The sequence below is a fragment of the Melospiza georgiana genome, chromosome 2 (assembly GCF_028018845.1).
Source record: "Melospiza georgiana isolate bMelGeo1 chromosome 2, bMelGeo1.pri, whole genome shotgun sequence".
NCBI classification, from domain to species: domain Eukaryota; kingdom Metazoa; phylum Chordata; class Aves; order Passeriformes; family Passerellidae; genus Melospiza; species Melospiza georgiana.
Genome location: NC_080431.1, coordinates 61,139,315 through 61,153,732, shown reverse-complemented (window position 1 = coordinate 61,153,732; position 14,418 = coordinate 61,139,315). Strand labels below are relative to the sequence as shown.

Genomic DNA, 14,418 nt, shown 5'->3' with positions numbered 1-14,418 from the left:
GGAGGGAGTGGCTGAGGGACTTAAGAACAAGGGAAGGAGCCAATGGGGTCCCAACAACCCCTGAGCGAAGCCTCTCGTGTCTCCCCAACCCAGGGAATGCCTCCCAGGGTCCCCGCACCTTTGGTTCATGGAGTGTCTAAGTCTAACGCTATAAAAAAGAAATGAGAAGCTTGTGTGAAACCCTAGGGAAGGGCACAGAGGGTGTTTGTGGTGTGGCCTCACCTCCACAAGAGTTTGCTTCCTTCAGCAACCCTTCCACAGTTCCTGCTTGGCTCCTGCAAGGGCACCAGAGCCCCAGAGGTTGCTGTCCCCATGTATCATGGCTTCAGATGGGAAGAAAATCCTAGAATGCTTTGGGTTGGAAGGGCCATTAAAAATCCTCTATTTCCAACCCTCCTGCCCTGGTCAGGTACACCTTTCACTAGAACAAATCCTTGGAGCCCCCAGAGCTAATGCTTCATCTCAGAAAAAGTGTTAAATCTATCTAGGCTTTGAAAACACACTGATATCAAATCTGAATTTAAAACAATTTATGCATAGACCATAATAACATTTTAATGGGGAAAAAATACACAGTCATTTCAAGCTTGAGGAGTCTAAGTACTATGGGTTTGTATAAATGGCTGATACGTTATTTGTTTATTGGGCAATCTGCTTTTTTACATTGTTTGTCAGGCTATATAATTTTAGGTGAAAGCTTTTTAGCATGCTGCACCTGCCAGAAGAACTTTCTTAATACACAAGTTTCTGCTCCAGTGTGCATAGAAAATAGACCACTAATTGCCTTCTAACCCACTCTAGCACTGTTAACCAGAACCTGGCTGCTCTGTAAATTAGGCAACCACATTAATGGTGCTGCTGCACAAACCAGCTGAGCACTACATAGTTGATTTCATTTGAGGTTCACAAGAGATCATTTACGGTAAGAGGCTGGTTTTGGCAACAGTAGTACTCTTTTATTAAATTGTATGATTCCTAACCACAGTGGGGAACAGGAAGCAATCGCTTCATAGGACACCAGCCAAGAATGAGAGACCTGGAGTCTTTCACTGGGTTTATTTCTTGGGACAGGTTCCTTCCTTCCCTTGAGCCTTTGCCTGTATTGGTCTGCTCTGGATCTTTGGGCTACATATTACTCCAAGAGGAGGTCATCTTCTAGTTTGAGCTAGTGGTGGGACCATATGGCCCAGATGGCTGTGAAGTTTCTGAAAGCTGCTTTGCTACAAGTTGATCTCTCACTTCCTTCAGTTGCTATGATGAAAATACTCTCACGAAGGTTTCTGCAATGCCACGTGGATTTTATTGACTGTGAAAAACTGTTGTAGATGCAATATAGGAGAACTGCCTCAAATGAAAAGATCTAATGGTCTTGCCTGGCTAGAAACCCCGTGGCTGGGTGTTGCTGTGTTGTAGCTCACCAAGCGGTGTTTAAGCGCTCATTTGCTCCTTGGCAGTGCAGACACCAGCTTTGTCAGAGGTTAGTGCAGACCACCCAGAGCTTTTACTGAAACTGAAATGAGCTGAGAGTACCAAGTGTCTCACAATCCCTCTGCAAGCACTCAGGGCTTGCTAAGAGCCAAGTCCAGAGGTGCCCTCCCAAGGATCAAATGCCCAATGCATTTCTTACCAAGAGAGAGAGAGACCGACATTCGACTCTCCCTTAATGTACTACAAGACCAAACAGTCTCCTAAGTCACACTGAGTGTTTTCTGACTGCTGCTTTTTAAAGCCTCCTGTTATTCCCAAAGCTTGGACCAAATACTGAGTTAATGATTACTGGGTGAAGTTTCAGTGGTTATTTTGAGGGGACAACCTTTTCCAGCCTACTGGACACCTGAGGCAGGACATTTAATCAATGTCTTTGTCCCTGTCAGCTGATGCATTAAATCAGATGGTGTTCAAGTACATAAAATCATTTCAAGCATTGACAATGTGCTTTCCAGTATGCAGGTAAGGAGCAATAAAACCTACATGCATCATTCAGAGAATAAAAATCAGGTCAAGTTTTCAATTAAATGTGCCAACATATACCCATTATGTGTGTGTAGTTCATCATCCCTTCATAAAGATATTGTTTTTTTTCCTAGTCCTCTATGTAACTGTGGATTTAAATAACAGCTTTATGAACTTGAGCTGGACTTGAATTCTGAAACTCATACAAAAATAAATATATTAATACTGAACAGAAGTAGTATACAAATTAAAGAAAATGATCTATAATTAAGGAATTTGGAAATAGTAGATGGAAATATAATTAAGAAGATTGGAAGAGAAAGTGAAAGAGAAAACAGATGAAAGAAAGTGGTGGAAGACAAGGCAAGGGGCAAGAAAGGCAAGCAGAGGGGTTTTGCAGATTGATGGAAATATTCATAGCTACATGGATCCTTGATATGTCTAAATTGCACCTAAAACAGTGTATTACAAAAATATAAGCAAAGCTAAGAGATGTTACACTGTACAGAAAATATTTAGATTATTTTATATGCAATGGAAAACAGTGGTCATTGCCACTGAGCAAGTGAGAAATCCATATTATTTAATTTGCTCCACATACTTCTGTCTTAGTGAATTGTCTGTGAGAAAATTCTAATTACTTTTCCTACATTTTTAAAACATGAGAGGTCCAAAAAGTTTTCAGAAGGCAGATGTTTTTCTGAAGACAGTTTTTAGAAGGCAGATATTGAAATAATGATATATTTTCAACTTAGAAATTATATCATTATTTCAATATTTAGAATTGAACGTGTGCTAATGACTAAATGAGCCTGTAAGCTGTAGATGGATACATTTCTCTTCCCTTTCTGGATAAACATAAGAACTAGGCCCATTGCAGTGTATTACACAGGCAAGGAAATACAAGCAAGGAAGGGGTTCAGCTGATACCACATCTATGTACTCTGTGACACTGCATTTTGTCTGCTGCCCTCTTCCTCCTCCTCTTCCTCCCCAGGACTCTTCTCTTATCTGCAACACGTTATAGACAAACTCAGTTAAAAGAATGCTGCATTTGTTCTACTTTGCCTCTGTAGGTGCTCAAGTTCAAGACTTACTCACTGCTGATTTTAGAGCATCCCTGCTCAGAGGAGAGAGGGATTGGTCTTCTTGTGGATTTCTTCTTAGCACTTCCCTCTGTGGAGTTTGAAAGTTTCTCAGCGCCTCCAGAGATTATATGGTATCAATTATGGAGGGAAGAACGAAATCTGATGCCTTGATTTCCAAATGAATTTCAGTCATTGCATAACCATATAAATGCCTTCTGAAATCTATGTTAGACCAAGTGTCCTAAGGCCAAAAAGTCTTCCCTAGTTCTTAGTGTTGACTGGAAGTGCTCAGAAGTGGTACTGGAGCTAAAAAAAAAAAAGCCTGGGCAGCACTGGAAGGGGTAAAGACACTTCCAGAGTCCAGATCCTGTGTCATTGGGTATTCACAGCCAGACTCCCCAAAAGCTTCTCCTTCTCTTGAGAGTACCTTGAGCTGCTGCAGACCAGCTGCCCAGAAAAGAAAGGTGTTTGCACTGGAAACCCATTCTGGAAAATTTTACCCAAGAGATTGACCAAGGTTACATCATTTCCCTTTGGTCAGACCTGCTGGAGCACAGCCCAGGTCCTGCTTCCCACTTGGGCAGAGGGATGGTGAGAGCACAGCCTCCCTCTCTCCTGGCCTCTAGACCCATGTTTTTCACTGTGGGCAGGGAATAGACCTTCAAACGCTTTTCTCTGAAGGGTGTTCACCTTATGTGTGTTTTTTTGCATAAATCACTTTCTTCCTCCATGCCCAGGGCTGGAGGATGGAGTGTGAGGAATACCTCCCAACTTTTCCCTGCAGGGCTCAGTATCACAGCTGCCACATGGTGAGCTCTCACTCAGTCCTCAGGTCCAGGCCAAGGATCTGCTTGCTTTTGTCCACCCCCAAAGGATTTGGCTGCTGAGTTTTAAGGTGTATCTGTGGAACCTGTGTGATGTGCAGCAGTTCAAAGTTTGATTAAATGTAGGAAGCTTTGCACAGAGATATTGGTCTGTAGAGACACTGATGTGGGACAGCATCCCAGCAGGAATTCTAACATACTTAAATCCAGCAAAGAAACACAGCAGCTAAGAAAACAGAGCAGGAAAATTCTGTGCAGTGTTGCTGTCTCCAAATGTCAGCTGTTCCTGTTCTCTACTCACTTGGGATCATCCATACACCGTCACTTTTTCTTCCAGAGCCTTGCAAAGGAGGCAGTGACTCCACACCCTCCCTAGTAGGCATGGGCAGCTACTGTGTCACAGTTTCTCAGCTTCACTTCATACCGGTCCAAACGACTATAAGGAAAGTTTCCCTGCGTGTTTGGTGAGAGGCAGAGATACAGAATGGAAAATTTCAGCTCAAATGGTTGAAGTCCAGCAAAATTCCAATGGACAAACAAGAGGGGAGGACTGTGGTGAGAACTGCCAGGTGCCACTTGCCTGGCCAGGTTCTGTCTGAGCCCCAAACCTCATGTGCCCCAAAGAGCCTGGGGTCTAGGGGAAAAATCAAGCAGTCAGGGGATGTGAGGAGGAGTTCTTTCAGGCTAATGATTCTACCCTGGATTCCTCCAGCTGTAACTTTCTGGATAAATAAATAAATAAATATACATACTGATTTTTTTCTACACCAGTCTGGTATAATAAACATTTAGTAGAAAACAGAAAACTGTGTGGGGCAAACAACACAAAGCAGCTGTGTTTTCAGAAGGAAGGTTCACAGTATTCAAAGTAAATCCTCAGCTCTTCTTACAAGACAGTGAAAGTGTGCTCCCCTGGTGATAATGAAATAATGGATTTTGGGAAAGATGGAAAAAAATTCAAAGGTGTATATTAGAAAGTGTAAAAAGAGACTACATATGTAAAAGACTTTACAGCTTTCCCAAGGCAAATTCCCTGTATATTTCCTGGACAAGGTCTTGTTTAAAATGGTTGCGTAAACATGTGTCCCTGCAGTTCAAGCTCTCTTGTCTCACACCTGCAGTGTGAAGAAGCTGATGTGTGGTGGGAAGAGCAAACTGAACCTGCTGTGTGCCAATGCTGAATTGCTTAGAGGCCTAAAAAAGCTTCTTGCCAAAAAAAAAAAGCTGATGAACCAGTCTTACTTTAGGGCAGGTGGAATAGTTCGTGCTCTCATTTTTATCGTTAGCTCTAAGAGGGAAAGACAGATTTGTTTTCACATGGTTATTGATTATTAACCAGCTTTGTGAAAGGTTACCTTTCTGCTAGATACAGCCATGGTGGGGGGTTAAAAATCAATCCCTGGGAAAGCTCTGTTTCCCAGTCACCTTCTCCCACTGAGGTCCCTTGCCATGGATAGAGTTTACACGTGTTGGTTTGAGCACAGATGAGAGAGAAAAAGAGATTATTGTGAATATGCTCCACTCATCTTCAATACTTCTTTCCTGTCTAAATGTGGATTCCAGAAAAGGGCTTGTGCACTGAGAAGTCATTAACTATTATACAGATAGAGAAAATCTAACCAGATTACTTTAGGAAGTGGTACTGAACTCTACTCCTTACTGTTGTATGCACAACCCTCTGTAGCTCTCTCAGAGATGCATATTGACCATTTTCAGGGGCGGATTTGTGTCTGCAGAGCCCAGTTCTGAGGCAAGTGGGGCCATTGGCCATTCCCATCATTCCCATCGGCCTCCTCCATCACCCATTTTCCACATCAAGTGGATGATTTCCCTCTACGGTGGGACACGTTTGCTGCTCAGAGTCTTCTCCTGCGAGCCCTCAGCTGTGGAAGGACTCCAGCCAAGTATCAGTGCTTGCATCCCAGGTCGAGGAGGCAGGCAGGGGTGATCCCTGGGATCTGGCTCCAGCCGGCTCGCCTCCCCCAGGAACCCCGGGCTGCCGGACATCAGCACCCCCAGGACGTGGCCGAGGTGCCCAGTGCCGGGATACCCAGCGGGGCCCTTTTCCTGCACTGCGGCTCGCCACCTTGTTGTCAGAACGGCAAAGCGTGCCCTTATCGCCTGCTCATGCAGGCAGAAAGAAAGAGAATTAGCTCTAAATTATACGAAATTCATTTGCTTTGGAGGGTGAAGTGTTTGCTCTGTTTAGAAACGTTCGTTATAGAGAGAGGACCGCATTAAGACGCCGGGTAATGGTCCTCCCAGGAGATGAATCAATTTGCTCCGGGTTTTATGGCCTCGGGTTTGTTTGTCCGCGCCGGTTCCCCGTGGAAAACCCGGAGCAGTAAATGCTCCAGGTAACAGATCTCTGGGGAAGGGGCTGTCGGTGCTCCTCTGGGGTCGGGGCACAAGACATCTCCGGATCAAAGGACACCCGTGCCTGCAAGAGACCCGAGTGGAGGCATCTTGGGCGCGGATGGGGGAACCCCCACGAAGGGAGCTGCGCATCCCCGCCGGCCGCACGCTGTCTGCGAGCCCCGCTGGGCCGCGCATCCTGCCCGGAATGCCAGGGGATGGAGGGGGCAGGTGCCGGGCGCAGGGAGCCTGAGCAGCAGCCACGGCTATCTGTAATTCCCGCTAATAAAATACTTTTTCACTATCCGCACTATAATTGGTTTACAGCCTTTTTTGTTTATTTATCCATAAGAGCTGCTGTTAAATGGCTTGGGAAAGCAATCGCTTAATGGCTCAATATTGAATCAAAGGCTCAGCGTGCTTTCTAAGAGATGGGGGACCCGCGTGAGTCCAGAGCGGAAACTCAAAGCGTAATGGACTGGGCGGGTTTATGATCCCACGGAGCAGGGCGCAGGAGCGAGGGATTGGGAACCCTCCTGCCTCGCCGCTCAGGGCGTGCATCGCCACTGGCCGAGCCGAGCCGAGCCGGGCCGAGCCGAGCCGAGCCGGGCCGAGCCGAGCCGAGCCGGGCCGGGCCGGGCCGAGCCGAGCCGGGCCGAGCCGGGCCGGGCCGAGCCGGGCCGGGCCGGGCCGGGCCGGGCCTGCCGCACCCGCCCTAGCCAGGGCCGAGGGAGCGCACCCCGGCGAAGGCGGCCGGAGTGTCGGGAAAGCGGCGGCGGGAGGAGGCGGGCCGGGCCGATAGGAAGCGGGCCTGCACCCGAGCAGGAGAGAGCGGCGGCCGGGCCGAGCGCAGGGAGGCAGGGAAATGATCTTTGTCCCTTTCGGTAGCTCTCCGCCTCCTCATAGCCTCGTCACCAAGTCAACCGGCACCAGCTCGGAGCGCATTATCTCCGAGGGTCAACACATTGCAGCCCAAGCCGCGGGGAAGGCTCCCAAATTTACCTCTTGGACAAACAATCCGCTGCCTATCGCTCGCTCTGGCGATAGCATTGTGGTCCCCCACCGGCCGGTGCTGGCCTTCTCCCAGGGCTCCGGAGCACGGGTACCCCCGAGGGAGCGCCCTGCCCGTCCCTGGACACCCACATCCCTAGGGGAGATGCCCTCACAGCCAAAAGTGCCCTGTCGCTAAACCCCTCCAGGAGCCGAGTCTACCCAGGCCCTCCGAGGGCTTTCCTCCCCGGGAATCACTGAGGGAGCAGCAGCTTCTGGGCAGGCGAGGCGAGAGGGAAAAGATGAGTTTAAGCGCCATCCGTCGCGGAGCGCCCCGCGCATCGGCGCAGTGCCCTGAGCCCGGCGGGCCCCGCAATCCCAGCGCCGCGGGATCCGCACCCACAGCCGGGAGCAGCACCCAGCCAGCCGGCACAAGGCCGGGGGTCCGGGGTCGGCCCGGCTGAGGGGACGGAAGGAAGGCAGGAAGGGGCAGCGGGACCGGGGCCACTGCGGGTGGCTGCTGCGGCCGCGCCCCGCCCCGGAGGGCTGCGGGAGGGCTCACGTGGGGGAGCGGCGCCTATGGGGAGGCGGCGGGAGCCGGGCAGGGCGGCGGGGCCCGGCGGGGCCGCCAGCTGTCAAAGAGGCATCCCGGGCTCGCCGGCGGGAGCAGCCTTATGTGTCCCTAAGCCGCGAAGCCCCCGTGGCCCCGCTCGCCATGAACACCGAGGAGCAGTATTACGCCTCGGCGCAGCTCTACAAGGAGTCGTGCGCGTTTCAGAGAGCCCAAGCGCAGGACTACAACCCCAGCCCCCCCGCCTGCCTGTACATGGGCAGGCAGCAACAGACTCCCTATTCCAGCGCCTTAGGGGCTCTCGAGCAAGGCAGCCCTCCAGACATTTCACCTTACGAGGTGCCCCCCATCACTGAGGATGCCGGGGTCTCCCACCTTCATCACCATCATCACCACCACCCTCATCTTCCTCCTCCCCACCAGGACGCGCTGCCTTTCGCAGACGGGGCGGACACGGGGGCCGTAGAGGAGCCCCGAGTGCAGGTGCCTTTCGCCTGGATGAAGTCCACCAAGTCGCACGCCTGGAAGGGACAGTGGACCGGTAAGCCCCGCCGCATCCCTCTGCCCCCCGCTTCTGTCCCACTCGGCGCTCAGTAGCTCTCCCTTGCACCGGTCCTGCTCCCACCGCTCGGATGCAGTGTGGAGCGGCCCTGGAGGGTGGTTTTCCCCCTGCCAGCCTCTGCAGACCCACTGCTCTAGGGCTGCTAGTGTTGGGTTGAACGCCGGGGAGAGAGCCGGCGCTCCAGCCCCCGCCGGCGGGCTCACCGCTCCCTGCGCCTCGGCAATTATTAACGAATTATTTTTCACCAATTAACTGATTGTGTCCAAGCCGGGACGTCGTGACGCCTCCCGGGAGCTGCTCCCTCGGGCAGCGCAGCGTCCCCCGGGCGCGGTGAGCTCCGAGCGGGGGCACCTGCGAGGGGGAGCGGGCGGGGAAGCGGCGGGCAGGGCGGGCGGGAGGGGACAGCCCCGGTGCCCCGCGTCCCTGCGCCCCCCGTGCGGCCGCGGAGCAGCCCCCGAGCCCTCAGGGCAGCCACCGAGACCCTCCGAGCTGCCTCTCGGCTCTCCCCGGCGCGGAGCCCATCTCCCCCCCTGGCCCCTCCATCCCTCTCCCCGGCGGGTTTTAGCCACAAATGCACCTCTCCGAGGGAAAAAAACAGGGCACGGAAAACAATGCACAAACGAAACAGAGTTGCCAGTGAGGGGAAGCAACTCTATCTAGGCAGAAAGTTCCGCTGCCCAACAATATTTCTGTCTCTGCCGGCACAATGTTATCGTGTCCTGCGCCTCCGTCACGCCTATACGGCAAATATTATATTAATGGCTTTGTTCAAATAGACAGTTGGAAAAAGGACCGGAGCGTTAAAATCTCCACAAAATAGTTTGAGAATTGCACGGGGCAGGCCGAGGGGGAGGGAAGGACAGATGGCTGTCCCCAATCTCCCTAGAGGCGCATCCGCCCACAGAGGTAGAAGCGAGTGCTGTCCCAGCCCGCGGACACCGCGGCAGGGATGGTGCCAGGGCGGAGGTGGGGAGAGGGAGAGAGAAAATCAGGTTGTTTTCCCTGAGTTTAGTGAATTTCGGGAATAATAATAATAATAGTAATAATAATAATAATAATAAACAACTTTTGAACTACACTTCTTTTTTTTGTCTTTCTCCTGTACCCGAAGAATGACAAAACCAGCAGGAAAGCGAAACTTTCCCGGTGGAAGCCTAAAATTCGTGCCTGTTGTCCCCAGCCCTCCCGGGAGGAGCGGGCAGGGGCCGTGCATGGCCCACATGGCCACACATGATGTGAGTGCAGGGTTCCTGCCGGAGCACGCCGCAGGAGCAGAAAGGGGCACGGCGCTGTGCCGAGCGCGACAGAGCGCTCACAGCCAAACCCCGGCATTTTTTGTACAGTGTATGCGGCAAACTGTATGACCCGGTGGTTTATTTTTCATGGAAACCCTTGGGATTCAGGTGTCCATGGAGGCTGCGGGCCTCTGCCCGGGGAGGCCGCGGTGAGCCCGGCCCGGTGCCACACGCCGTGCCCGACCCCGGGCTCCGCCGCTCACCCCGGGCTTATCGGCCCTGTCCCGGGCCCGACAGACCGCGGCCCTCCGACACACCTTCCCGGTAGCTCCAGTTTGGTTTAAAGTAACAGAATAAGGTGTTTTTTTCAGATACAAACTCATGCATGCATAGGTTTAGATTTACCAACATTTTTATACATATATACAGTGATTTTAATATTTATTTATACACGCACATAGGTATATAGACATCGCTATGCAAACGTTATATGTGTATTTAAATATATATTTTAAATAGATATATAAGTTTTATACATAGGTTTACATTTACAAACAGTGTATATATAAATACAGAATCATGGGAATAGGAAGATGAGCTGTGGGAGAGTCCAAGTATCTCTCTTGAAATTATTATTTCATTCTGGCTGTTTAAAGCACCGTTCCCCGCAGATGATATCACCCCAGAAACGTTCCCAGAGGGGCGCTGGCACTGGCAAAAGCGGCCCTGAGTTTCCGTGCCCACCTCGGGCCCCTCTCCGTGTGCCCGCCTGCACTGCCCGTGCCCCGGTGCCCACGCAGGGCTGCGGCGGCCGCGCTGGCAACGGCGATCCCGCTGCCGCCGCTTTTTACGGGAACGAGAAACCCAAGGTTTCATCAACGCGGCGAAATGGAGCGGCAGCGGTCCAAATCCCGGCCCGACCCGGCAGCCGCACTAATTATAATGGTTATTTTTGCTTTGTTTTAGAGGGGTTTCTTCGGTGCGTTAGTTTTTTTGGAGGGTTTTTGTTTTTGTTTTTTGAGGGGTTAAATTTTTCCATTTTGCTTTGGTTTGGTGGTGGAGTTTTTTGAGGTTTTTTTTTCTTACCTTTTTTTTTTTTTATTTTAAATTACTTATAAAAAATTAATTTTAACGAGAACCTGAACAATTGCGGCCCTGGATCCGGGAGCCTTTCTGAGCTTCCAGTGTCACGCAAACGGTGGCACGTGTGTTTCTCCCTCGGCTCCAGAGACGGCGCTTCCCTGAAAACCTCATCCAAATCACCGCTAAAATATATTGAATTATTGCAAAATAAAACAACAGCAGCGGTGACTGCCGCCAGCAGCACCACCTCGCTCTGCCCAGCAGGACAGCTCCCCTCGCCCCGCTTGCTTCCCCCGCGCATCCTCCGCGCCGCGCAGGGGTGCTGGGACGTGGTGCCCGCAGCCCGAGGGTGCGGCCGGGCGGGCCCGGGCTGACTCTCGCTTCTCTGCAGGTGGATCCTACATGGTGGAACCGGAGGAGAACAAGCGGACGAGGACGGCGTACACGCGGGCGCAGCTGCTGGAGCTGGAGAAGGAGTTTCTCTTCAACAAGTACATCTCCAGGCCGCGGCGCGTGGAGCTGGCTGTCATGTTGAACTTGACCGAGAGGCACATCAAGATCTGGTTCCAGAACCGGCGGATGAAGTGGAAGAAAGAAGAAGACAAAAAGCGAGGGGCGGGCAACAGCAATGACCCCGAGCAAGACTGCGTTGTGTCCTCCGGGGAGCTGCAGACCAAGGAGGATCTCCAGCCGTGTCCCGCCGGGAACCTTCCCTCGGGAGCCTCCAGGGACCTTCTCGCCCCAAGCCTAGTGGCCAGAAGGCAGCAGGACTCTCGGTGAGCCGCGGGGAGCTCCACGGCCCGGGACGAGGAAAAGGATGGGACGTGGAAAAGAGCCGAGAGGCTGGGGCCAGCTTCCCTCCGCCGTGCCGTGCCGTGCCGTGCCGACCCACTCGCGCCTTCCCCCGGGGAAACGCGGTGCCTCCCCTCCGAAACTGGCGTTCTCCGGAGGGTGACTGTAAGATGCCCAGCTGTGTCAAGGGGAGCTCGCTGCGGGCGCTGGCGCCGGAGGAGGCCGCGGAGAGCCGCCGGGATGCTGGCGAGCTGGGCCCCTCTCCCCGGGCCGCCCGCGCCTCAGCGAGCGCTGCGGGACAGCTTCCCCCGGGGAAGGCGGGTGTCAGGCGGCCCCCGACGGAGTGTGCCACCCCGGGTGCACGGAGAGCTCCGGACACCGGAGGAGAAGCGAGAGCACGCTGCCTTCCCTGCCGCCCGCAGCTGCCGTCCCGCCCGTCCGTCGGTCCACAGGCGCGGACACGGGCCCGAGTGTCCCGCACCATCCACGGGCTGGCACGCCGCCGTCCCCGTCCCTTCCAGTCCCCCAGGGCATCGGCTCTACCGAGGACTCTCTCAAGACTGTTACTTACTTCTTTGGAAACTGGGACCTGGTTTCTTTCGTTTTCTTTTGCTTTCGGGAAAGAAAGATGGGGGAAGAAAAAAAAAAAAAAAAAAAAAAAAAGGAGAGGGAAAAATAATTAAAAATTAGAAAGAAAAAGCCCACTTGTCCTGCGGGCAGGATTTGTCTCCCCCGATGACCGGCACAGGTAGCCAGACCCTCCTCCAGACCCTGCGCTGCTGCCCGCGGTGCCCCGCGGCTCCAGGGCTGCGCTCGCCGCTTCCAGGGCTCAATGCGAGCCCAGGGATGCAGCAGAGAAAGTCGCGGGTGCTCTCCGGGCGGCGAGCAGACAGCCAGATATATGCGAGGGTAGGGCTGGTTCAGGGGCATTGTCCTTTGGGAAAAAGCTCCTGCCTCTCTTCCAGCTCTTTCGCAAGCTCGGACTCTGCCTTGGAGAGGAGCAACCTCTCTGCGGCATGAGCTCCTGTCCCGGCGTGGCTCTCTGCGTGGTTTGGCTCTGCAGACTGGGGGCCTTTTCCTGGGCGCTGCTTTTGGGCCGGCCCGGTGTGCGGGAGAGCTCGGCTCCTCCGGGCTGGAGCGGGACGGAGCCCGGCCGGGGCTTCCCCGAGGAAACACGGGTGGCGGAGTCCGTGCCGGCCGCCCGGGCCCAGCCTGCCTCTCCCGCTTCCAGGAACAGCTTCCCTGTCCCGACAACGGCGGGGAACAATTCACAGCCCACCTGGGAACAGAAAACACCGGCTGGAAGGAAGCGGGAACTGTCCGGTTTGCTGTCCGTCAGGCGGCTCTGCCTGCTTCCCTCGACGGGAAGGTTCCTGCCCCGTTCCCGGCAGCAGCAGCCCCTCGAGCATCCCTCGGGGACCGCCACGGGCCCTCCGGCGCCATGGAAGGAGGAAAATGAGGACAACCTGTCGCACCATGGCCAGAGGATGTTCCCAGTCCCTCGGCTGAAAGCGAGGGGGAGAGCAAATAGCTTGGCACAGCTCTTTGGGGGTTTCTCATTTCACACGGAACTTCTAACACCAAGGTGGAAACTTGAACTGAAGGTCTAATTTGTCTGTTGCTCTTCTTTCCTCGGGGGACATTGCTGTCTGTGTGCAAACAGGACTATTTCTAGTACTTTTTCCTGCAAGTTGCCTGAGAAATTTATCATCCGAGCTTGTATATCCTTGTTCATCAAAATGCAGTCAATGGGTGAGAACTGTTACTAATCATTATATGAGCAAAATTCAAATAAAGCTGTTGTGCTTAAGAAGCAAAGCACCATATTAATTAAAGTAATATTTCTTAAACTTTTGGGGGGCATGAAGCCATTTTTAAACCTCAGATCTTTTAATCCCTATTCATTAGCATTAACCTTTCACTGATAACATGAAGTGGAACAATTTCCACGTACCTTTACAATGTCTGGCACTGACATTACAATTCGGGAGCCACTAGAAAAACAGATCCAGCTGAAGAAAAGATGTCTTTCACACAAAATACCTCGATTTTATTATAAGACTTGTTGAGCACATTGCCCTGGCTGAGCAGCATGCACGGTAGCTGAAACATTGCCTGTCCTTTCTTTAATATAGTTCATTCAGGTTTGATTTTTGTTGTGCATTACTCTGATAACAAAAAACGTGCACAATTAATGGGAATCATTTGAACACGGTGCCAAGGTGTTTTTATTAGCAGAAACAGAATCAGAACTGCATGGTTTAGTTTTAATGAATAAAGTATTTTTCTTCTAAGAGTTGACATAGTTTGTTTTATTTGTTTAGCACTTACATACATACATACATATATATATATATATGTATGTACACCCTTTTTACAACTGCACCAATGGAAAAATTAACATTAACTAAATCAAGACACCTTCTAGAGCTAAAGATTCACAGTAACTTCACCTGACAGAACAGCCACAGTGCTGGGGAAAGGCAAGGCTGACATGGAGAATTATAAGGCCACTGGAGTTCTTGAGCCATGTCACCCTCACCAAAACCAGCTGTTCAGATACATCCATCTACCTAGGAGACACCTCCCCTTATGAAATAGTTTATGATTTATTTGTAATCACCTTTAACTGTAGCATAGAATGTCCATAAAACATTCTCAAACTACTGAAGGCTGTTACCTCCTGGTCTGTGATTGCTGCTGCTGCCACAAACGCAGCCAAAGAGAGATGCTGCAGGCTGAGAGATTAAATATTGCTCAGTAAGGCTTTGGTGCTTTGAAGGGCAACCAGGAACGGGATGCCAGCCCTGCAACCACCACCAAAGCAGGGCCTTATGGTGCACCTCATGGTCTGTGCTCCACACAGGGCAGAGGTGGCTGAGGGTGAAGTGTTGAGTTTCAAGGCTTGTTTTGGGAGTAGAAATAAATGCAATTGTTCTTCCTTCACTGGTTATAGCTTAAGGAG

At 51.9% G+C, this 14,418-nt stretch overlaps 1 protein-coding gene across 1 annotated transcript; it reads left to right on the top strand.

The window, feature by feature from the left end:
- Window positions 1–7,925: 7,925 nt before the first annotated feature.
- Window positions 7,926–11,441, top strand: PDX1 (pancreatic and duodenal homeobox 1). The gene is made up of 2 exons (XM_058018542.1): window positions 7,926–8,322; window positions 11,053–11,441. The coding sequence occupies exons 1-2, from the start codon at window positions 7,926–7,928 to the stop codon at window positions 11,439–11,441; spliced, it is 786 nt and encodes a 261-aa protein (XP_057874525.1).
- Window positions 11,442–14,418: the final 2,977 nt, after the last annotated feature.